This window comes from Mastigoproctus giganteus, chromosome 2 (genome assembly GCF_048544385.1).
Source record: "Mastigoproctus giganteus isolate SK-2022 chromosome 2, ASM4854438v1, whole genome shotgun sequence".
NCBI lineage: Eukaryota > Metazoa > Arthropoda > Arachnida > Uropygi > Thelyphonidae > Mastigoproctus > Mastigoproctus giganteus.
In genome coordinates this window covers 95,158,163-95,184,395 of record NC_143576.1, presented here as the reverse complement: position 1 = coordinate 95,184,395, position 26,233 = coordinate 95,158,163, and the positions used below count along the sequence as shown (strand labels likewise).

Genomic DNA, 26,233 nt, shown 5'->3' with positions numbered 1-26,233 from the left:
GAAGAACAATATGTGATGCTTCTTTTACATATAGAAGTCAGATGGATTTCTAAAGGAAACTGTCTAACAACATTTGTAAACCTTTTTGATACGATAATTAGTTTTTTAGAAAGCAAAGGAGACAGATTTAGCAAAAGAGATCAAAAAACAAAATGTATTATATGGCTTGGATTTTTTGAATACTTAATGAAGTATCACTTCAACTTCAAGCAGTGGCACATGATACCTTCATGGTGCCCAAGTAAAAATGGAATTTGGGGGCTTCATGGGAACCAAGGCAAAATGGATCTAAAATAAAAACTAATAAAGAACATTTTCAATTTCATTTTATTGTGACAACAAAGCAAAGAAATTATGACATAAGAACTAAATATAAAATTTCATTAAAAATCGGTAAAGCCATTTTTGAAAAAATAATTTTCAAATTAATCTTTAAGTAAAGTTCATTGACCTTGGCAGGTAAAGTTCAGTTTCCAATAAATATTTAAAAAATATTAGTAAAAAATGGCAATGAGTTTTTGAAAGTGTTTTTGGGCCCCCTGCCCTCTGATGGCACTAGGCAGATGTCTTTTTGCCTATAGGATAACGCGACTTCAAGCGAAATTAATTATGGTGATAGACTGCAAATGCATATTAAGCCTTCACTGAAAAATTGGAAATATTTGAAATCAGTTTAATGAGAAAACAGTTTTGTCGCATGCAAGAGTTAGCTGAAATCGATGAATCTCTCACTGAGAATGACATTAAGAATTATTCAGATGATTTGTGTTTTTTTAAAAGGTGAATAAAAAATAGATTTTCAGATTATTTTCTTTTGAAGTGAAGTCATGGATGTTATGCTGGGTCTGCTAGTGAAGAAATTCAAGAACTTGTTGATAAGACTAAAATTACTGTTTAAACCGGACAAATGGAAAACAAATACAGGCAACCCCAGTATAACATGGTACTTCTACAACACGGTTTCGCTCTAACACGATTGATAAATTGTGGCAATCCTTGCACAACACTGTGCTTATATAACATGGTTAGAAAATTTCGGCAAACCTCTCATAACGGTATTTTTGAGCTTTTGTGCGGGGAAAACCTTGCTATTGTGTTGGATATAATTTTTTTAACATTTCCACTCTTTTTGAATCCCTGGTGTTGACTCCGCTAGACAAAAAAAAAAAAAAAAAATTGAGAAATCCTTGTATTTTATTTTGTTGGGTTCGTGTTGCGTTCTGTGCTAATGAACTCGTGCTTGTTGAACTTGTGGAAAAATCTAGATTTCAAACTTTTGGATAGCACACCAGGCCATTCAAAAGATTTAAGTCATCCAAGCATTGAAGTTATGTTCCTCCCACCACAGTTGTTCTGGGTTAATACAACTTCTTTCATTCAGCTATTAGATCAAAGCATTATATCCACCTTTAAAACTCATTACATCAGAAAATTGTTACAATCGATTTTGGAAAAAATTGATTCCGAATCTATTGAAATAATGGGGGCATGGAAACATTTCTAAATTGTGGACTGTATCAGAATCCTAGCTTTATTGCTTAAAGAAGTAAAACCATCAATGTTAAATGCGTGTGGAAAAATGTATGGCTAGAGTCAGTTCATTCAGGAAATATGGTCGAACAAGCAGAAAATGGAATCAGTGCGATAGTAGAACGTGCTGCATCAGTAGGAGGGGAAGGTTTAGATGATATGACTACTGAAACCCTCGTGGGTAGCACAGTTGATAGAATCACCCTCCTCCCCACACCAGGTGAAAAAGACCCGAGTTCAAAAACAGTCAATGATGGGAGGAATTTTTATGGGTCTTTTTGACAATGTGACTGAGTTAGTTGGGTGAGGGTAACGTGGTTTTTTTCTCCCGGAAACTCTGGTTTTCGTCCAGCAAAACAGAAAATAGACTACAGAACACATGCAATTTATAGACAATATACACAGAGTAACATGACCTTAGTTGTCGATGCTCCTAAAAAAAAAAAAAAAAAAGATATGATTACTGAAGACGTTCAAGAATTACTGGTAGAAAAAGAGGCTGGTGAAGCGGATGGTGGAAATGGCATCGGAGGTAAAACCAAATAAATTCAGAAGATGATATGCAGATGAAAATTCTAAACTTCCAAATTTTACGCTAAAAAGCATACAGGAAAGCCAAGCAATTAGAATCTTATTTTTTGAATGCAGATTCTTGAATGAAAGGAGGCCTAAAGTTCAAAAGGGAGCTTCAAAAATGCTTCAAAATTGAATTCCATATGATGAAATTCACAAAGATTTATCAAGCAAAAGCAAAAAACCGAGAACTGATTTTTTTTAAAGAGAGCAGAAGGTACATGAAATCTAGAATGGTATATTTTTGTTAGCTTTTGGAATGTAACCTCCCTTTTTGTACTCTTTCTTAGTCCCGTATAACATGGTTTCGCACAACACAACATTTTGTAGGAACCTAACTACCATGTTATACAAGGGTTATCTTTATATTGTAATTAGAACCCTTTAATAAAGTAAACTAAAGCAAAAACATACAAACAAATTAGTACAGAAGCTTTGTTTGTTTAATTTGTTTGTTTTTGCTTTAGTTTACCTTATGAAAGGGTTCTACTTACAATTTATTTGTTTTCCGTTTGTCCAGTTTAAACAGTAATTTTAATCTTATCATGAATACTGGATTCTGAGGCCTTTTTAACCTAGAACTCATTGAATTAAAATGTAACGAAGAATGCAAATGTATATTTGTAAAAGGTGGAATGGCTGAGTTGTGGGGATCAAAAACAACTAAACTTCTTTATTCAACAATGTGATCTGAAATGGTCAAAGTACTTTTGTTTTTCAACATCTTATATGGTTTAAAGTGGTTTTAGTTCAGTAAATAAAATATTAACAAAGGAAAGAAACAGAATTGATACGTTTTCAAGAGGAGACATTAGAATTAAACTGACTAGCATCATACCCAACATTGAACTTTTAGCTAAGAAGCATCGGGCTCAGGGACCCCACTGAATAAAAAGAATAAGTATAAATTTTTTTCTTGTTTAAAATTTCATGGGGGGATTGGGGAAAAAATTGTCTAAAAAAGCCCTTTAGGGGGCCATAATTAAAAAAAGGTTGTGAAACACGGCAGTAGACCAATGAACAAATATCAAATTTTGCTTTTAACTAAGAAAATTGCAACAAAAAGACATGAAATGTTAAAAACTTATGGTGATGGAATGTTAAGTCCTATCAGTGTGTTTGAATGATATTAGCAGTTTGAAGATGACCCAAGAAGTGGGCATCTGCCAGTCTCAAAATGAGGATGCAGTTGCAAAGGTTTTGATAATTGTGACAAGAGATCTTTGTTTTTCCCTCAAAATCATGGCTGATGAGTTGAATATGAATAAGATGATTCATCAAATTCTGCATGAAGATTTAGGGAAAAGGAAGGCTTGTGCAAAATTTGTGTGCACAGATGAGCAGAAACAACAGTGTCATCATGCAAAGACATCCTCCATACCTGTCAAGACAACCCTAATTTCCTTGGCTGTATTGTCACTGGGGATAAGTGTTGGGTATTTCAGTACGACACAGAGACAAAGCATCAGAGCATGCAGTGCACTTTAAAATTATCACCAAGGTTCAAGAAGTCTTGTTTAGGATCAAGATGATTCTGATTGTGTTTTTCGACAAACAGGGTGCGATTCACCAAGAATACACAAGTATTTGAGAGAGAGAGAGAGTGTGTGTGTGTTAGTGATGCATTCTATATACAGATGCTTCAAAGACTGTTGAAGCACTTTTCCCAGGTGAGGCTGCACTTTCAAAAAGCAGCTGCTTCTTGTTGCAGGACAATGCCCCACCCATTTTGCACTTGTTGTGAAGACATTTCTGTCAAAACATGGCATTGTACTGATTAGCCATCCACTCTATTCTTCCAGTCTGTTATTAGTGGACTTCTTTTTTCCATGGTGAAAACTGCCTTCAAAGGAAAGAGATTTCAGGATATTGAGGACATAAAAGAAAACATCACTGCCAAACTGAAAATCATCTTTTTGGATGCCTTTGCTGACCCTTTTCAGTAACTTTTAAAATGGTGAAGTGCATTCAGTTAGGGTTCTTTTTATTACACCAGTAAGGGAACTTTATTGCCACACTTTGTCTGTCATGTGATATGTTATTGAGATTTATGAATTGATCAACTGTGAACTTCTTTTGGGTAAAAAAAAAAAAGACTCATCACCACCAAAGGCTCAAGCCAATGTCTGGAAAATAAAATGAAATAATTTCACATTTACTTGTCATTAGAAAATAACTTATTTACTTTTAACTGGAACCTCTCAATCCCTGAGTATGCCAAATTTTACAGTAAACTTTGTAAATTTTGGCTTGCTCAGGGATTGAGAGGTTCCGATTTTAGAGGATTATACTTTGCAGTTTTAAGCAATTCCATTTCAATAAATATTAATCATAAAAACATATTTTCATATATAAACATTTATGACTATCTTTTCCTTTCATCTGTTTTTGCGACAACTCAAATTGCATTGGTGACACATGGTCTTAATTCTCACAGCAAAACAAAACTTGCCTTTGTAATGCGTTACTTTAGTATTGCACTACTTTCAGCAGATAGCTTTTTCCCTATTACAGTTTTGCAAACTCTGATTTCATATGTTGGACACTTCACATGAACAACTTCTTTACAACTGATTTGTCTGTGCACTGTTACTGGGGGCCACCTGCTTTCTGATGAGGGACCAGTTAGTCCTGAAATAGGCTATCATAGCAGTCTCATCTTTTAAACAAATGGCCAGTTAACCCATTGGTAGATTATCTGTTCAAAAATAGTGTGCAATACCAGGTACACTATTTGTTCTGCTGTGAGAATTAAGACCATTGCATTTTGAATGTAGTTTGAATCCAGCTGGCTGAAACAGATGAAAGGACAAGATAGTCTTGAAAACAAATAAAGAAAGAAATGTTACTTTTTTTTGCATGGATTCTTAAAGACAAGTGTAATCATTTATGAGTGTCTAATTACTTTCTTAATATTTCTGGATTGCAATTTTTTTTTTTTTTTTTTTTGTAAAATTTGAAGGATTTTAAAGTGCTGATTTTTACTGAGTTTACTGTATATTATTTTCATTGAGCTAGTAAAAGATGACAGTATGTCAAGTAAAAGTGCCCACGGACTTGAAGATTTTGAGGTTATCAAGCAAATTGCTGCTGTTTTGGACGGCGCCTCCGTAGCCAGGTGGGAAGGAGCAGCAGTGGTAGTACACGCTTCTTGATTAGACCGGGGTTCGAGCCCGTCACCACCAAATACGGAGGATGCGGAAATGTCAGGGAATGACCACTGCATATCCCGGAGCAATATGGCCTTAGTTGCTAATGCTCCTAAAAACCAAACAACAGCTGTTTTGATATTAAGAATTTCAATCTTAGTTGTGAGGTAACTGAAGTATGATGAGTAATGGGGAGGGGGGAACAATGACACCCTGATGCATGTTGCAAGAGCTCAAAAAAAAAAAAAAAAACCCCTAACAACCATTATTAAGTGATTACTCAGCAACTGAACAAATATCAAATTTTAGCTAATTTAACAAATTTAAGTTTAGTTAACAATATTGATGAAGGTATAAGTTTAATGTCTAAGTCTGATGATATAGAGGTGGGAAGAGTGGTTAATGACAGTATTCAGGGTATGCTATTCCAAGGCCTGGATTAAGCAGATGGGGCTGAAAAGTGACAATTGAGTTTAACATTGATACAATGCAAGGTACATTTAGCTAGCAGTAATCTGAGAATAGCATATCAATTGAGCACTTGTTAAGGAAAAAAAGACCTAAGAGGAATTGTACAGGATGACAAAGTTCTCTGTGCAGTGCAAACAGGTTGCTGGAACAGCCCATAGAGTTCTGTTAGTGATATTCAGGAGTTTATCCAGCAGGGACACTGAAGCGACTATTCCACTATATAAGGCAGTGGTTAGGCCACATTTCAAGTACTGTATACAGCTTTTGGAAGGATCTAGGTCTGTTGGAATGGTGCAAAGAAGGACAATAAAATTAGTCGGGCACAAGAGTACTCATACCAAGAAAGACTTGTTCTGTAAATTGCAATCTCTGGAAATTAGGCAGTGACAATGCGGTTGAACTTCTTAAGTTTTTGTGTTTTGTAAACTAAATGCTGATGGCATCCTTCCTTTTTCTAGGACAACACATACAAAGGGACATAAATTTAAATTGGGAAAAGATGGTTGCTGGATAGACATCTAAAAATTTATTTTTAGAAATAGATAACTTGTTTGGAACAAATGTGAATTGAGCAAGTTAGAATGGATGAGAAAATGAATTTTTTTTTTTTTTGTTTCATGCTGATGCTGTGAAAACTTGCTTCCTTTCTGGAAGCTTGTTTACATAGCTGTCAACTCTTTAGGTTTATGACAGAGAATCTGTCTTTCTTTTTGTTTTGACCCCCTTCTCTGTTTCATATTTTTTGCAGAAAAATAGTGAAATGATTTTCAATTTCAAGTGACAGGAAACATTTTGTAAACAAGTAAGCGTAATTACAATGTGCATTGTATAAAAGGTAATGCAAAAATAGATGTAGAATGTCACATTGACTATTGATGATATTGTCTTAAATGCCAAATCTTTATTTTCATCATCTATCACAGAACAAAATCTTTCTCTGAGTTGTGCTATTTTTCTTTGGGAAATATGAGAGGTGATCAGAACAGAGTATAAAAGACAAGTACAAAATTCTGTGTTTTTTAATTTTTCAATGTGTTCAGTACAAAGCTCAATACACTTATACTGTATTTAATCTGCAAAGAATTTAATTCTTCAAAAAAAATTCTTCAAGCTGGGCATCAAACCAGGCTTCCACTGCTGATTTTATCTCTTCTTCATCTTTAAAATGAGTTCCATGAAGATGAGCCTTGAGGTTTTTAAACGAATAATAGTCACTTGGTGGCCAGATCTGAGCCCAACAGGAGATGGTTTTATTGATCAAATCATGAATTTTAGCTCTTGCAGCCCAGGCTTAGTGCATACATATATTGTTATGGAGAAGCAAAACCTGATGCTCTAACTCTCCTTGTCCTTTTGTGTCCAGAAAATTGAAGACAACCAATACTTTTTCTAGCTGATGGCCAGGTTTGAATTTTTTTCAGGATTAGAGATCCCTCATGCTTCCACTGCATGCTTTCTGATTTGGATGGATTTATGATCACTTTCATCAGCAGTCTCCAAACATGATAAAATTCTATCTGGATTAGCAAAAATTAAATTTAAATTCTCTTTTGATGATTCTATGCTCTGATGTTTTTTGCTAATGGAAAGGTTTCTGGAAACCCATCTTGTACAAACTTTAGACACTCAAAAATGTTCATGTGTTATTGTTAATATATTTCCATGGGAAATGTACTTGTTCAAGTTCACTTTAATTCTTTTTTGCTGAAATCTCTTCTTCAATGATGGCGATTGTTTCAGAATTGATTGCCTACTAGATCTTGGATTGTCCTCAGTTGACTCCCAAATAACTCCTCATGAGAATTGATTGCCAACCAGATTTTTTTGGATAGTCCTCAATTGACTCCCATTCTCTTTTGAATTCTCACAACCATCTTGCAACAGTAGCATAAATGGGAGATACTTCCCAAACACCATAGTCATTCTTTTGTGGATTTCTTTAGCATTTCTGCACTCTGTGGTCAAATAGTTGATTTCTCAATGATGCTTGATTTGCTGGATGTTCAATCTTCTTATATCTACCAATATAAAAAATTCAATTTTAGAAACTGCATAAGACAGACATGCAATTTTTTTCATGTTAGTTTATAATGCATTAAGCTGTTAAAATAACCTCTTCAGTTTATTAATACATTTTATATACCCTGTTCTGAGAACCTTTTCGTCTTATTAGTGAAATTGCACAGAAAGGGAAAGAAGAAGAAGAGATGTTCTTACTTGTGCTAATGAAACCCAGAATTTCATTCTGAGAATGATTTCAGATTTTCATCCTGTTCATATGCTGCAGAAATAGGTACGGGAATTGAGCTTTTAACTTTGTTTTCCAGTTCTTTTACTAAAATTAAGTAATGTAAAATGCTGTAGTATGCAGTAAAATTTTTAATGTCATTCCGTAGTTGAACATTGGACTTGGAGAGCTGTTTCCTAATTTTCTCAAATTCATTTACTACTCTGATTATCAAATCCTGATCACCTTGAATACACTCATACAAATGAGATTGAAGTTCAGACTAAAAATATTCAATGTACTCCGACATATGATTAATAACTTTATTTAATACCTGAGTAAATTTCAACCTCACGAGATCTTTAGGTCCAGTATGAACAACCTTCCCATCATCTAAGATACCATGACCCATTCTTCTATTACTCACATTCTCCTCATGATGAACTCAATTCCATTTATCTAATAAAGATCCATATTCCCCTTTTCCCATAATTATTTAACCTTAAGTATAAATTCTTATAATCCAAACCTGGAATAAATTTGATGAATTTGAAGTGCAGGTCAAGACATCAAAGGCAGATATTGTTGGGATATCAGAGGTGTGGTGTCACACAGATATTAGGAATGCAGAATTAGAATTTGGGGAGTACAATGTGTACAGAAAGGATAGGAAGGAAGAAGGGGTTTTGCTGTTAATTAAGAAAAACATAAAATCTAAGGAAGTGCATCCAGTTGACATAGATGGACAGTGCAATGTTGAGTCAGTTTGGTGTGACATAAGCACTGGGAAAGCAAAAATAAGGGTAGGAGTGTATTTTAGGCCTAATGACTCTAATGAGTACAACAAACAATTGTACAGAGAAATAGTGGGCTAGTAAATCAGAATGTCTTATAATGGGGGATTTTAATTTCCCAGATATTGACTGGAACTTGTCGGTTGGTCACTCACACACTATCAAGACTTTTGTGGATTTATTGGATGATTGTTTTCTGCAGCAGCATATTAGAGGCAACAAGAGAGCGTAATACTCTTGATCTTGTTATCAGTAGTGATTATTCCTGAGATAAGAATTTGCAGATAAAGGAACCAATAGGTGGCAGTGATCACAGTGTAATGATGTGGGATTTACTTAAAGATATAATTACCATTGGGGTAAAGGGAAGGGTTTTTGCTTCCATAAAGGTGACTACAGTGGTCTCAGACAGTTTTTAAATTCTGTACAGTGGGACCAACTGATGATGTTACCAACAGCAAATTCTAAGTGGGAAGCATTCAAGGAATTAATGGTGGAAGCTACTAAAAGTTTCATACTGATTAAGAAATATTGTTCAAGGTTTAGGCCCAAATGGTTGGCAAATGAACTAATGAGACTCATGGCAGAGAAGAAAAATGCATGGATGCATAAATTATCAGGCGACACAGAAGCCTATGGTAGATATAAGTGAGTCTGTAATGAAGTCACAAAGGAGATTAGGCAAGCGAAGGCAGATTACAAGAAATCTTTGGCAAAGGATGCTAAGAAAAACAGCAAGGATTTCTTTACTTATACATAAACTCTAAAAGGAAGTGGATGAATCAGATTGGTCCACTTGATATCGATGGTTTGACTGTTGATGATCCTGCTCAGTTAGCTAACAAACTGAATGAGTATTTTGCATCTACATTCACACATGAGGAGTTATTAAGGTTTGAAAATGCTAGACGCTTATCAGACTAACAGGGTGCTTAATGATTTTGTAATAATTCACAAAGGGAGATCGAAGGCTGACACGAGTAATTACAGACTAGTTAGTTTAACTTCTGTTCCTGATAAAATAATGGAGTCACTGGTTAAAGATGCATTGCAGGATCATCTAGACAAGGCTGCAACAATAATTCAGACACAGCATGGGTTTAAGGGGAAGTCTTGTCTGACAAATTTGATTGGATACTATGATGTGGTTACAAAGGAACTGGATGCAAAAAATAATTTTGATGTCATATACTTGGATTTCAGGAAAACTTTTGACACTTGTGCATGGAAGGCTGCTGTACAAATTGGAGCAGAATGGTATTAAGGGTAAATTGCTACAATGAATAGAAGGGTGGTTGAGTAGGAGAAGACAGAGGGTGGTAATCAATGGATGCTGCTCTTCGTGAACTAATGTTATTAGAGTCCCACAGGGTTCAGTGTTGGACCCCCTGTTTTGTATATTTATCAGTGATATTGATGAAGGTATATCAGGCTTAGTGTCGAAATTTTCAGGTGATACAAAGGTTGACAGGATTGTTAATGACAGTAATGGCAGTTTTCTACTGCAACAGAATCTAGAAAATTTGGGCAAATGGAATTAGAAGTGGCAACTGAAGTTTAACTTTGACAAATGCAAAGTACTGCATATGGGTATAAGTAACTCCAGAGGTAAATACTAACTGTGTGGTACTACACTTAGGGTGGTAGAAAATGAAAAAGACCTGGGAGTAATTGTGCAGTCAGATATGACGTTTTCTCAGCAATGCAGACAGGCTGCCAGAGCAAGTCTTGGGTTTGTCAATGATATACTGGAATTTTGCTACGAGGGAAAAGGTGATTATCCCTTTGTATAAGGCAATGCTTAGGCCATGCCTTGAGTACTATGTACAGGTCTGGAAGCCTCATTTTAGGAAGGATGTAGATTTGCTTGAGTGTGTATAGAGAAGGGCAACAAGATTGGTGAGGGGAATGAAGGGAACCTCTTACCAAGAGAGGCTTAAGTTCTGCAAATTGCAGTGGCTGGAGACTAGGCACCTGCGCGGTGATCTGATTGAGGTCTATAAGGCCTTGAATGGGTTGAACACGCTGAATTCTGATGGGAATCTTCTGCTTGCTCAGATTACGAACATAAGGGGGCATAAATTCAAATTAAGGAAAGATTTGTAGAACGGATGTGTGGAAATTTGCCTTTAGCCAGTGGGTGGTTAATTGCTGGAACAAATTTCCATCTGTCGTGGAAGTAGATAGCTTGAATAAGTTCAAGGAGGAACTGGACAAACTTCTAGAGGGAATGGCTTTGTGAATGTTTTTTTTTTTTTGGCTGATGCTTCATAAGCTCATATGCTTGCTTTCTTGCATCACATGCCTCTGTTGCTATGACCTGTAAACTCATTATCTGACTTCATGTTGCAGTGTACTTATGGCACGTTGCTTATTAAAACTGACTGCGTTAGGATAATAATAAAATCAACCTGAAATGCAGTGGCATTTAATTCTGTGATATAAAATCTACCATTATAATCAAAATTCTTGAGGGGGAAGGCGTACTAAATTATATAGTAACCATTACTAGATCAAGATGTCACTGCTGTGTTAAGGAAAAAAAAAAATCATTTTATATTTGAAAAAGACAAGATGGCTGCTGTTATAGCTCCCTGTGGAAAAATGTCTTTTCTCAAAAGAAGGATATTTGGTTGGCTATCCTTTAATACTGGAGTTAGCCTTCAAGTATCGTATAGGCTCCTTCAATAAACCCCAATGTGATTGCTTCTTAATGTACTTCAGGTTTGGTACCACAAATACCACAACTTTGCTTATTGGAGGCTTGAAGTGGTGAAACCCATGTTTAGTCTCTAGAGCAAAGTTTCCGGCACCCCCCTCCCCCCATACTTCTCCTTCAACCTATGCACGGTACTAAGTACTATAGGTTTTGATACCTTTCGTGTTTGGGGTTTACATTAAAAAAAAAAAAAAAAAAAAAAAAAACCTTATTCAAATAGCCCTTCAACTTGATAAAATATGTGGTATAGTGGTGCCCAAAATTTTTTTTAATATAAGCTCCTAAACAATGCAGATGGCAATGCAATCAATTTGCCTAGAAGAAAGCCAAAATGGAGAAAATATTAATAGCTCATTAAAAAAAAAAGTAATACTTCAACCTGTAAATAACAACTGCCTATCCCTATACCTTCTAAAAAAGTAATGTTATTACATAAAATTTCCTCTGTATGAGATAATCTAAAGGAAAGTGAAGTGCCCTTGAATTTATCAAGCGGTTGCCATTAAAATACGTTATATCATGTATGTCCAGTATTTTTTAAATATATCACATTTCAACAACAATAACTTCTTAAATTAAACTGCACAGTGGTCCTTGGTTAGAGAGCTGACAAGTGCATAAGGAAGCTTGAAATATCACAAATTTTCCCATCCCAAGTTATGCTTGGCATTTTAACAATTCTCATAGCAATGCTAAGTGTGCGAGAATATCCAGCCAGGTGAAAAAAAACAGAATGTGACATCTTTTCTTTCTGGTGAAGCCTTTCTATTTTGCTTCTTTCTTTCTTTTGCTAGAAAGTTGTTCTTTATGGTGAAGCTTTCTTTTGTATAACAAGACCATTGTTATACTTTCTCTGTAGAGAGCAGAACTTGCAACAGTATTTTTCTCGAAGCAGTCATCAGTTGTCTAACAGATAATCCAAATATAAATCACTGAAAGAGTTCGAAGTAGGCTAATATTTGAAAGCATAAATGCACTGGTAAGTAATCCCTTGGCTCTGTTTTAATATAAAATTCATATGCTTTCACTGCAATTTAATTTTAAGTCCAAAGTCCGAAATTATAAAAAAAAAAAAAAAAACCTTTTACCAAAAAGCTCTTGTTTTCCTCCTGTATTTTCCAAAAAAGCTCCTGTTTTGCTTAAAATATTTGCTGCTGGCAGTTACCCTGTCTCAGCCTCTTTGAATATTTGAAAGCATAAATGCACTGGTAAGTAATCCCTTGGCTCTGTTTTAATATAAAATTCATATGCTTTCACTGCAATTTAATTTTAAGTCCAAAGTCCGAAATTATAAAAAAAAAAAAAAAAAACCTTTTACCAAAAAACTCTTGTTTTCCTCCTGTATTTTCCAAAAAAGCTCCTGTTTTGCTTAAAATATTTGCTGCTGGCAGTTACCCTGTCTCAGCCTCTTTGAATATTAAAAGTTGCATGTTAAAAGCTATGCAGTAATAATAATTTTAACAATTTAGTAGTGTTCTTCTTACAACTAAAAGAAGTCTTTTATGCTTTCTTAAATCTGAATTTCTGGGAGGAGGATCATAATTCTTTTAGCAGTAATGTATGAAGTTCACTCTGGTGTTAGGGTGCCAGGTTTACTCTGATGCCAGTGGAGAATTCTTGAAATTGGAAGTCAACCATCTAAGGAAATTACTGTTATTTTGTAAAAATGAGTGTTCCCTTATTTTTGCAAAATAACTGGAGGTGTTTAAAAGAGAGAATGTTTCAAATCAAGTTGGAGCAAGGTTATGGGTTGATTAAATGAAATCATTTCTTAGTTCCATTCAGGACACTTTTTTGGTGGTTAGACTAGAGCTGGAATGAGGTATTTCTCTCTCTGAGGCAGCTATTTTTTTTTTTTTTTTTTTTTTAGTGCAGCTGTTTGGAAGTGTGGCCTCACCCAGCCAGAACAGTGCAGTTCCTTTTGGCTCTTGGTCCCCATGACATTATTTTTAGGGCCTCTAAAATCTGTGCACCAGACTCCCAGACCACCTAAATTCAGCATTGCTTTAACTTGGGCTCCTTTCAGCATGTTTTTTTGCCATGTGCCCAAAGCAGTTGCCTCAATCACTATATCCTCATCCCATCTCTACAGCAGTGCAATATGCTGTTGGCCCTATCCTAGAGCTATTTTTAAGGCATATAAATTTTTTTTTTTTTTTTATGTTTGTGCTTTGCACTTGAATTGATTACCTGCTACATTTATATGCTGGTTTAAATTGCTTTAGTAGGTAACTCTTCAACCTGATGGCAGCGGGTCCATATAACTATTCGTACATTTTCAAGTATATCATCATTGGTGATATGGGTGTAGGTAAATCCTGTCTCCTCCATCAATTCACAGAAAAAAAATGTAAGTATCATGTTTGTTTTGTTCTATATTTTTTTTATAATTTAATTATTTTAGAAATCTTTTTTTGGAAATATTTTGTTGTTAGCATTATTATCTGAAAATCAAGTTTCGAAATTAAATCACTAGTTGAGCTTGTGAAAAAAGACATTTACTCAGTCGCAGTTTTCAGGCAATAATTAGGATGAGCACAGTAAATAATCTTGAATGATTTATGACTATTGTGGCAAACATACTCCACCCTGTGGTAGGGTGGTTCTGTAGGCGCCTCTGTAGCCAGGTGGAAAGGAGCAGCAGTGCGTAGCACACGCTTCTTGATTAGACCAGGGTTCGAGCCCGTCACCACCAAATATGGAGGATGTGGAAAGGTCAGGGAATGACCACCGCATATCCCGGAGCAATATGGCCTTAGTTGCTAATGCTCCTAAAAACCAAACAACATGAATATGAGGGTGGTTCTGCTTGAAAGTGTTCCCTGCTGTTCTCTCTCTCTCTCTCTCTCTCTCTCTCTCTCTCTCTCTCTCTCTCTCACACACACACACACACACACACACACACACACACACACACACACACACAGTATGATCAAAATGTTCAGAGACTAACTTTATCCCAAAATTGTAGCATCATAACAAATTGACTTTTTTAGCATGTTTAGTGGCTTTTCTTTACCATAGTAATGCATGAATAATCTGTTTATCTGTTGTCAGTCTGAATTAGCACGTGTTGAATAGAAGGTGTTTTGTGTGTTCTGTCACATTTTAAAATGAGTGATTTTATTGAGCAGTGAATTTGCATGAAATTTTGTTTTAAATTAGGGAAAAGTACAACAGAAACTCATAAAATGTTAACTTTTGGAGAAGGTGCTATATATATCATTCAAAGGCTTTTCTGTGGTGTGCAAAGTTTAAACAGGGCTGCTTATCTTTCAAAGATGATCTTAGCTGACTACCTCTCAATGTCAAAAACCACTGATTGTGATCTAATCGGGAGTGAACAATATTTAACTAGATGGTGAACAATGTTCACCTCTGCCATTGGCTACTATGGGGGGATACATGGACTAATAGATTAACAGTAGCTGCTGGCAGAGGTGAAATTGATTCTTGCACTGCTTCTGTTGGAAAGAGCAGCAGCCTGGAAAACAATGTGTGGTTGATTTCAGATACTGCTGGGAGTCATCACGAATAAGAACGGGTGCATATATACTTGCATGTGCACCAATGCTAGGAGTTCAATAGATGAATTTGAGCTGTTGGTCAAAACATCAGACAGATATTGTTGGGATATCAGAGATGCAGTGTCACATAGATAAACATAGATTTCAGGGATAAGGAGGTGATTATTCCATTGTATAAGGCGATGGTCAGGCCACACCTAGAGTACTGTATACAGGTCTGGAGGCCTCATTTCAAGAAGGATGTAGAGATGCTGGAACGAGTACAGAGAAGGGCAACAAGATTAGTGAATGGAACAAAGGGGTGCTCTTACGAAGAAAGGCTTAAGTTTTGCAAATTACAGTGTCTGGAGACTAGGCACCAGCGAGGTGATCTGATAGAGGTGTATAAAGCCTTGAATGGTTTAAGTATGCTCAATGCTGATGGGATTCTTCCTCTAGCTCAGAAAAATCACCTGAGAGGGCATAAATTCAAATTGAGGAAAGACAGATGTAGGATAGACGTGCGGAAATTTGCCTTTAGCCAGCGGGTGGTTGGTTGGTGGAACAGACTTCCATCCCTTGTGGTGGAGGTTGATAGCCTAAATAAGTTTAAGGCTCAGCTGGACAGGTATTTTGAACGAACAGAGGGGTGAAGTGGAAGTGGGTTTTTTTTTTTTTTTTTTTTTTTCGGCTGATGCTGCATAAGCTTGCTTTCTTGCATCAAATGCCTCTACTAATGCTAAATGCTAATGCTAAATGCTAAAAAGTGCAGAATTGGAATTTGGGGAGTACAATGTGTACAAACAGGATAGGAGGGGTTATGCTATTAGTTAAGAGACACATAATCTAAAGAAGTGCAGCCAGTTGATATGGGTGGGCAGCAGGGGTGTTTTAGGGTACGTGGCACCCGGGTGCCTTTTGAAATTTGGCAACCCCTTTAAAATTTTCTTCTTACGTGTATGCAAGTTTTGGGTTTTCAGGTGCTGCTTGAATGTTGGCCCCTGGATGCAGTCACCCCTTGCGCCCTTGGGATAGTGCAGTGTTGAGTCAGTTTGGTGTGACATAAGCATTGGGAAGGCAAAATTGAGAGTAAGTGTGTTATAGGTCTAATGACTCTGATGAATATAATGAACAACTGTGCAGAGAAATAAAGTGGACCAGTAAATCAGAATGTCTTATAATGGGGGATTTTAACTTTCCAGATATTGACTGGAACTTGTGGGTTGATCACTCGCACACTAGCAAGACTTTTGCGGATTTATGGGTTGACTGTTTTCTATGGCAACATGTTTGAGAGGCAACCAGAGAGAGTAATACTCTTGATCTGATTATCAGCAGTGAATATTCATGCATTAAGAATTTGCTACATAAATGAGAGCTTACATATGCTCAATTTTTCCTACATTCTATTAATATTTTAGAAATAAACAAGGAGTTACCTTTTATTCAGTCAATAGGATTTCTTCTTTACCAAATCTTCTTATGTGAATAAATTACGAAATGATATGTTGAAACAAAATTACATAATTTAAAACTCATAATGTGTTCCTCACTATTGACACATGGACAGTCCAACACCCCAGGATCACAGCTGTGAACTCCAACCCCATCCAAGAAATATTAAACTCCCCATGCAACCTCTAGTAAAAATATAAAAAACTCTATTAGAAATGAAATCATCTAATTAGAAATGACAATACAAAAAAAATTCTATTAATGTTCGTCGTCCATTTCTCATATCTTATTCGTGGTCATTCGAATGCATGCATACCAAAGACTAATCTCCTATTTATAAGATTCCGAACATACACGTTTTGTTAGTTTCATTTCACCCTGTGAACATGACACTAGTCAAAGTTTTAGTCTGCTTAAAAAAAAAAAAAAAAAGAAGCAAAATGTCTTCCTTCACTAGAGGTTGCATGGGGGTTTAATATTTCTGGGATCGGGTTGGGGTTCACCGCTGTGATCCTGGGGTGTTGGACTGTCCATGTGTCAATAGTGAGGAACAAATTATGAGTTTTAAATTATGTAATTTTGTTTCAACATATCATTTCGTAATTTATTCACATAAGGAGATTTGGTAAAGAAGAAATCCTACTGACTGAATAAAAAGTAACTCCTTGTTTATTTCTTAAAAATTTGCAGATAAAGGAACCACTGGGTGACAGTGATCACAATGTACTGATGTGGAAATTACTTAGATGTAACTACCATCAAGGCTAAAGGTGACTACAGGGGTCTCAGACAGTTTTTAAATTCTGTACAGTGGGATTAACTGATGATGTTACCAATGTTGAATTCTAAATGGGAATTCAGGGACTTAATTTTGGAGGCTACTAGGCTATTCATTCTAACTAAGAAATACTGTTCGAGGTTTAGGCCTAAATGGATGTCACATGAATTAATAAGGCTCGTGGCAGAGAAGAAAAATGTATGGAATGAATATAAAGTATCAGGTGACAGAAGCCTATGGCAGATATAAGCTAGTCTGTAATCCAGTCACAAAGGTGGTTAGGCAGGTGAAGGCAGATTACTAGAAATCTTTGGCCAAAGGATGCAAAGAAAAACAGCAAAGAGTTCTTTACTTTTGTAAACTCTATAAGGAAAGGGATGAATCAGATTGGACCACTTAACGTAGATGGGTTGACTATTGATGATCATGCTCAGGTTGCTGATAAACTGAATGAGTATTTTTCATCTACATTCACACGAGGAGTTATTCAATGAGGGGAATGCTAGAAGTTTATCAAACTCTAACAGGGAGCCAAGTGATTTTGTAATAACTGAGAGCAAAGTGGAGAAGAATTTGTTGAAGTTAAACATAAGGAAGGCATCTGGGGTGAATGGGATCTATCCAGTTATATTAAAGGAGGTAGCAAAGGAAGTAAGCAAACCCTTAGCCACAATTATGAAAGCTTCCTTGGACTCAGGGGAGATTCCCATGGATTGGAGATGTGCAAATATATCACCAGTTCACAAAAGGAGTTCAAAAGGTGATACAAGTAACTATAGACCTGTTAGTTTAGCTTGTGTTCTGGAGAAAATAATGGAGTCACTTGTTATAGAAGCATTGCAGGATCATCTAGACAAGACTGCAGTAATAGTTAAGACAGAGCATGGGTTTGTAAAAGGGAGGTCTTGTCTGACCAATTTGATTGGATACTATGATGTGGTCACAAAGGAACTGAATGCCAAAAATAATTTTGGTATCATATACTTGGAGCCTCCGTAGCCGAGTGGTCAAGAGCGAGAATGCAGTAGCACACGCTCTTTGAGTTGACCGGGGTTCAAGCCCCTGACTGCTGAATACGGTCGATCTGCCAACTCGCACTGGACCAGAGTGGCAGATTATGGTCCATTTCCCTCAGCACGAATTGTTGAGGAGGCTTCCATCCTGCAGTGGGTTGATAATGGCTGCACTTTACTTTTTTACTTTTACTTGGATTTCAGGAAAGCTTTTGATACTGTTGCACATGGAAGACTGCTGTACAAATTGGAGAGGTATGGCATTAAGGGCAAGTTGCTACAATGGATAAAGGGATGGTTGAGCAGGAGATGACAGAGAGTGGTAATCAGTGGACACTGCTCTTCGTGGACAAATGTTATTAGTGGGCTTCCTCAGGGTTCAGTGTTGGGCCCATTGTTTTCTGTATTTATAAATGATATTGATGATGGTATGTCAGGCTTAATGTCCAAGTTTGCAGACGATACAAAGGTTGGCAGGGTTGTTAATGACAGTATGCTGCTGCAACAGGATCTAGAAAAGTTGAGCAAATGGGCTGAGAGGTGGCAAATGAAGTTTAACATTGACAAATGTAAAGTACTGCATATGGGTAGCAATAACCCAAGAGAAATGTACCAACTGTGTGGTACTATACTCAGGGAAGTGAAAAAGACCTGCAGATAATTGTGCAGTCAAATATGAAGTTCGCTGAACAGTCAGATGGGCTGCTAGGGCAGGTCATGGAGTCTTATCAATGATATATAGGAATTTTGCTAGCAGGGACAGCGAGGTGATTATCCCATTGTACAAGGCAATGGTCAGGCCACATCTAGAGAACTATATATGGTGAGGGGAACGAAGGGGTGCTCTTACCAAGAAAAAAAAAAGGCTTAAGTTCTGCAAATTGCAGTGCCTGGAGAGTAGGCAACTGCGAGTTGATCTGATTGAAATGTATAAGGCCTTGAATGGGTTGAGCAAGCTTAATGCTGATAGGATTCTTCCTCTTGCTCAGATTAAGGACCTGAGGGGGGCCATAGATTCAAATTGAAGAAAGACAGTTGTAGAATAGATGTGCAGAAATTTGCCTTTAGTCAGTAAGTAGTTGATTGGTGGAACAGACTTATATGGTGAGGGGAACGAAGGGGTGCTCTTACCAAGAAAAAAAAAAGGCTTAAGTTCTGCAAATTGCAGTGCCTGGAGAGTAGGCAACTGCGAGTTGATCTGATTGAAATGTATAAGGCCTTGAATGGGTTGAGCAAGCTTAATGCTGATAGGATTCTTCCTCTTGCTCAGATTAAGGACCTGAGGGGGGCCATAGATTCAAATTGAAGAAAGACAGTTGTAGAATAGATGTGCAGAAATTTGCCTTTAGTCAGTAAGTAGTTGATTGGTGGAACAGACTTCCATCTTTTGTTGTGGAAGTTGATAGCCTAAATAAATCTAAGGCTAAGCTTGTCAGGCATTTGGATTGAATGGAGGGGTGAAATGGGAGGGTTTTATTTTTGGCTGATGCTGCATAAGCTTGCTTTCTTGCATCATATGCCTCTACTAACTAATGATGTTGTCCTTTATGTACTGGTATTCAGCTTGAATCTCCACAATGTCTTTGAATCTTCATCCTTTTAATTGGAATTTCAGTTTGAGAAGCAGAACGATGTCACATGGGACCAGGCCAGGAGAATAGGGAGGATGTGGGACCATTGCCATTTTGTCCTTGGCTAAAAACTGCTGAATGGACAAGTCCATGTGGACTGGTACATTATCAAAGCCAATCCTGAGTGTGTCATTTGTCTGGGAGCTTTTTCCTGTTATCCTCCTTCAAGTGTCTTATAGTCCTGAATGTAGAACTAGCGATTTAAAGTTTGTTTTGTGGAAGGAACTCTTGATGAACAATTTTCTCATTGTCAAAGAAAACAGTCAGCATTCTCTTGATGTTTAATATGACCTGTATTACCTTTGGATATGGTGATGATGGATTTTCCACTGGGAGGACTGATTTGTTTCTGGATCATAACCATGAACCCAGCTTTCATCTCCTGTTTATGACCTTGGGAAGGAATTTTTTTTTTTGTCCTTTCTAACCTATGCTTGCAGGTCTCTGCATCCAGGAAGCCAGATCTATTTCAGTTTGTCACTCAGCAGATGGGGCACAAATTTTGTTGCAACCCAGCTCAGTTGCATCAGCATGTACCTTACATTAGCTTGGAATGTCACAAATATTGTTAGTTGTATATCATCTGTCCTCAAAGATGATGTGATGCACTTTTTCAACATATTCATCAGTCTCACTTGACAATTGATGACCTGAGTGCTCAAAATGCTCAACTGAAGTTTTGTTGTCTTAGAAACATGAATACCTTTGAAAAGTTTGTTTTACTCATAGCATAATTATAAATGCTTGTTTAAGCATTTCGTAAATCTTCAAAGCAATTTTTCCAATGACAGTTTGATGCAAATTTTCTGTTTCTTAATGTCTCCGAACTTACCTGGTTACAAAAATTGCAAAACACAATCAACAGAAATATGCTCTAAAGCACAAGTTATACAAAATCACAATGTCCTCTTGACATGAAACTCACCACACTAACTCAATGAATTAGTTCAGCAGTATCTAATGGTGCACTCCTATACTACTGTGATTAGTGCTTCATGCAACTAGTCCAGAAACTTTTGGCTTGCATCTCATGTGAGTGTAAATTGGTAATTGCAGATTACTGCTGGTTTTACAAAAGAGAAGCCACTGACATTTTGTACAAGTGAAAAATCCACAACATGAATTACTTCTGAACTTTTGGAGGAGAAGCAACTGATGTTTCATACAAGAGAAAATCCACAATGCAAACATTTTATTCTCACTGACTGGACTTTGTAGATCTTATTGCATAGCATGTTTACACTGTATTCTATATTCTAGCTATTTATTTATTTAGAAATATTATTGAAATTAATAGCAGTTTGTCACTTATATTATTTACACCAATTGTAGTATTACTTAAAGTGAAATATTGGTAGTCTTGCATTGCACTTAGAAAAACTGTAATATTAGAAGAAAATTTTGAAGATTTTCAAGATGCAAATTAATTACCCACACATAGCTAAATGAGCAAGAATTCATAATAATCAGTTATGACAAAATATGTGCAGAGACAGTAAGTTTAGTTTATTTCATTTGCTAGCTATTATATCTTCATCAGTCAAAAGTGTATATCACTTTTACTCAGATACTGCACTTGAGAGAGTGTTTTGTATTAAATTTGGTATCATACCTAATTGTTGAAAGATTGTAACCACATGCATTTAGTACTTTGTTAACAGAACATATATACAATACAGTACCTTACAGATTATATTCACTAACAAAGGGCACAAACATAGAAATTTTGAGTTGCATGAATTGGGCTAGGCAATTTCTGTCATGGTTAGGGAGGACGATGAGTGATTGTGCTCCATTACCACTACCTTTCATTTCTGCTGAGCAGCAAACAATATCAGTTCTATCAAAAATCACAGTTATGATATTTGAATGAATCCCAAGTCACAATTTAATAAATATCAATTATAAACAAATTACTGCTTCAAGGCTACAACCAGACAGTAAATAAAAATGCATTGTTTTTATCCATTTTTCTGGCTGTAGCCTTAGAAGAAATCTTAAGCTTCAAATTAAATTCATGACTAAGCTGTGCACCCAGATTTTTGGTTCTTTTTTTTTTGGGAAAAAGGTGTAGGTTGTTTGAGATAATGCCATCCTATTGGTCATTTTAGTATATGCCACCCTATTGGTCATTTTAATAGCAATATCTTTAGAAACTGGTTGCCCTATTCTGTCAGTGATATACAAATCACTAGTTTCTCAAAATTCTGTACCATGTTGTGTAACCTATTTGTTTCAGGGAGCCATATCTGCATCTTTTCATTTAATGGTATGCATGAAGAATAATGGAAGAATTTCTATTGTTTTGGTAATAGTGCTTAACCAACAAAGTACAGTCCCTTCAATATAGTGAAGGGACTAGACTTCAGTATAGTTCGTATGGTGAGTTTCTCCATCTGCTTGCCTGTCTTGTTTGTAGAGATCTTTCACAAATATGTTATCACAAACGTGCTGCTTTTTTATACCATGTTTATTTATTTTTATATCCTGTGTTTTCTTTCAAGCAATTTACTTTAAAATATCTTTCTCCCTATCTTCTCACCTATCTATATAACATTTAGTATTTAAAATAAACAGCTAACTGTCTTTGCACTTTTTTGTCATGATTGATTATTATAGACTGTTGCTCATTTAGCTGTGTTGCAGGTAATTAAGTTAATTAGCATCTTGTAAATTTTCAAACTGATTTTATTAGGTTGCAATTTATAAGTAAAAAAAACCTCTTTGTTTCAATGTTAAATTTTTCAGTTATGGCTGACTGCCCCCATACTATTGGTGTTGAATTTGGTACTAGGATAATCGAAGTCTGTGGTCAGAAAATTAAATTACAAATCTGGGATACAGCTGGTCAAGAGCGGTTTAGAGCAGTTACTCGGAGTTATTACAGAGGTGCTGCTGGAGCACTTATGGTCTATGACATTACTAGGTTTGTTTCTTATGATAGGATATGACTGATTATACTCATTACAGGAGCATTAAAATGTTCAGGCATGCAATAAGGAGTGAAATTTTGTGGATATAATTAGTAAAAAATTAATCTGGTTATTTTATGTTTAATTAATATTTAAAAATTTATATCATTAAATTTAATTTTCATTTATACAAAATATTTTATATAAATAAATTTTTTATAAAATTCATTATTAAAAGTTAATCATTTTTAATTTGTATAATTATCCAAAGCCTAAGAGGTTGGCGATTGAAAAATTGCTGAAAACATATGTAAATACACTGAATTTTAAGAAAAGAATTTTCATTTTTCTGTATGAAAGAGATAGTATACAGAAAATAGTTTTTCTCTTATGAGATTTAATGGATATTTCCTTTAAAAAATCTAATTTTCGAAACACAATTTCCTTTCTAACAAAGGAAATTTCGTGTTTTGTTAGAGTAATCAGTTATGATAGTCATCAAGAAATGAGCATATGTTATCCTTGTTCTTATGCACAATTGACTTAGTGTGTCATGGCCTAAGTTGCCAATGCACCATAAAAAACCAAATCAATCAATCACATGAGTGGGAAAGGAGTGGGTAGAGATTTTGAAAAATGTAAAATAAAAAACCCTTTACATAAAGAAATTTAGCCGTCTGTTGTGGTGCTATAGTGTTGCAGTTGCTCATTTCTTGATTGGTATCACCCACAGAGAAAAAGTATCATTTAAAGGATTTAATTAAAAACTGATAACACATTTGCTGCCAGTCTACACAAATATATATCCATTGGTTTAAGTGATTGTGTTTTTCAGCCAACAACTATCAGCAGAAGACAGACTACTTGGCCATGGTATGAAAAAAGCCCACAAAAATTCTACCATCTAGGAGAGAGACAAAAGTTTTTTTCCTGCACAGTATTGAAAGGATAGTGATTGTGACAAATTGCAGATGGCAATGAATATGTTAAGCATGGCCCTTTCCAGCTCCCAATGATTTTGGTTTACTACCTCCAGCATTTGCAGCAACAACAGCCAACATTATTACACTGCCTTTTTTGCATGGAAATTTATATCTAACAAGTCTTTGTCACTTTTAGGAATGGTCACATTGTCAGTTATGATTACATTGACTCTAGGCCTTGTGACAGCTACAGTGGTCGCAACTAGTCTTCTTCCAAACCAATTGGAAAAAAGCCCGTGTTTAGATTAGCCAGTCTTGGGAGAGGGCTATGTGGGCTTTTCTCATATAAATTCATTCTCATCTCTTATAACTGACAGTAGAATATATTCTGTTTATTCATAGCGATACCTCATGGCCTTGGTTACCTTTATATATTCTAAGCAATTCAATCTCTTATGAATCCTCTAAAGTAATGGGGAAAGCCATCGCCTACTAGCTCTTGTACCATATCAAAACTTTGTCTGATTAATATTTGCTTCGAGTGATTGTATTAGTATCCTCAACTAGAGATATTGATTTATGTCACTCATGTTTGGGCAAATATGAGTTGGTATATTTCAGAAAGGAGAAAAACGAAGTTTTATATAGTTGTTTCACCGAGACCCCAATGTTGAGCATTTTTGACAGTAGAACCTTTTCCACAAGATCTGTGTGTTTTGAAGACTGCAGTCCTTTGGGTTTCCTAATATGGACTATTACAAATAAATAAAAGTTGCTATGTCAATGTTGCTTTCACACAAAAAACGTAAATTTCTAAAAACTCTAAAAAAATTTCACTGAACAATAAATATATTTAGTGATAATTACCTTAGTCTGATGCATCATGTACAAATTATGAAATACAGAACTGAGTTTCCCAATGTTCGTTACTTATTGTCATTGTCTCCAATTTTGTTTATGAGTAGCAATTGCACATTTTGATGATCTAACAAATTTCTCAGTGACCTTGCAGTTCAATAAAAACTTAAAGGCTACTAAGGTCTTCAACTTGTGCAAATCAGCTATAATGCACTGCTTTAGTAACTGGCCAATCTAACAATTAAATTTGCTGATCTTGTGATAATTACCTTAGTCTGATGCATCATGTACAAATTATGAAATACAGAACTGAGTTTCCCCAATGTTTGTTACTTATTGTCATTGTCTCCAATTTTGTTTATGAGTAGCAATTGCACATTTTCACAATCTAACAAATTTCTCAGTGACCTTGCAGTTCAATAAAAAGTTAAAGGCTCCTAAGGTCTTCAACTTGTGCAAATCAGCTCTAATGCATTGCTTTATTATTATTATTAGACATATGGTGCAAGGAAGCCTGAGGCTTATGCTGCACCAGCCAAAAAAAAATTCCCGAGTTACCCTGAGAGAGAGAGAGAGAGAGAGAGAGAGAGAGAGAGAGAGAGAGAGAGAGAAAGAGAGGAATCACCAAGAAAGAGAAGAATGAAGATATCCAGCTCAGGACCCTGGGTGTGCCAAGCCCATACTCACCAGATGTGAGCCCCTGGGGGAATAGTAACTGGCCAATATAACAATTAAATTTGCTGATCTTGGTAGATTTTTAGATTTCGGAGGTTTGACTGTACTATTTTCATTAATAGAAACATACAAATCCCTTTTCAATTCAAACTTACAAGTGCAAGTTTGAATTGAAAAGCTATAAATTAAATGTAAAGAAGCATACTTTCTATATCATAAATTCCTCTGAGTGATTTGTTAAATTTGATTTTCATTACAGGCGGAGCACTTATAACCATTTGAGTAGTTGGTTGACTGATGCTAGAAATTTAACAAATCCTAACACAGTAAGTATTAACTGTTGTAGTAAACTTTCATTTTGGGGAAAATATGATGTCCTGAATCATAAATGAAAAAATTTAAATTGTAGGCTTTTTTTTTTTTATCATATTTGGTTTTTTTTAGGTATGTTAGTATGTATGTGTAATGCTCCTATTGTCTTCACCACTTCTGTCCATCTGTATGCAAGTAATAATGGAATGGAGTGGATGTTCATGAAATTTTATATTTGGGCCTTTTTAAAAAGATTTGTGAAGCCATCCCAATTTTCATTAACATTGGATAATAGAAGTCCAACAATTACATTTTATTCTTTTCATATGCATGTAATAACTGTACTCCTGATGAGTGGATTTTCATGAAATTTGACATTTTGCTTTTTTTTTTTTTTTTTTTTAAGAATGATTTGTCGAGCCTTCCTAAATTTAATTAAAATCAGACTTGTAGAAATCCAGCAATTATTGTTATTATTTATTTTTTTCCATAAATTTCACATAGGCTATCCATAGACTACATTGTAGCTAAAGCATTGTTTGTTACCATATGCAGCTGTAAAATGAATGGGTAATGTGGTGGATACACACAAAATGTCTTTTTGTGCACAAGTCTTTTTTTTTTTTTTTTTGTTGTTGATATAAATTATTACCATCGTGAATTATTATCATTTGCTAACACTCCCAAGTAATGCACTCTGCAGATAA

General features: G+C 35.7%; 1 protein-coding gene across 5 annotated transcripts in view; it reads left to right on the top strand.

The window, feature by feature from the left end:
- The window catches only part of LOC150089435 (ras-related protein Rab-14), a 108,623-nt gene that overhangs the window by 26,982 nt on the left and 55,408 nt on the right, over positions 1–26,233 (top strand). For 3 of the 5 annotated variants that reach the window (XM_090389474.1, XM_090389478.1, XM_090389475.1), the window contains exons 2-4: positions 13,689–13,813; positions 22,595–22,772; positions 25,474–25,540. In XM_090389474.1, coding sequence (XP_090245600.1) covers positions 13,708–13,813; positions 22,595–22,772; positions 25,474–25,540 — 351 coding nt within the window. In that variant the 5' untranslated portion in view covers positions 13,689–13,707. Of the gene's footprint in view, positions 1–7,947; positions 8,017–13,688; positions 13,814–22,594; positions 22,773–25,473; positions 25,541–26,233 lie in introns of those variants that run through there. The other 2 variants (XM_090389477.1, XM_090389476.1) reach the window with 2 other exon arrangements.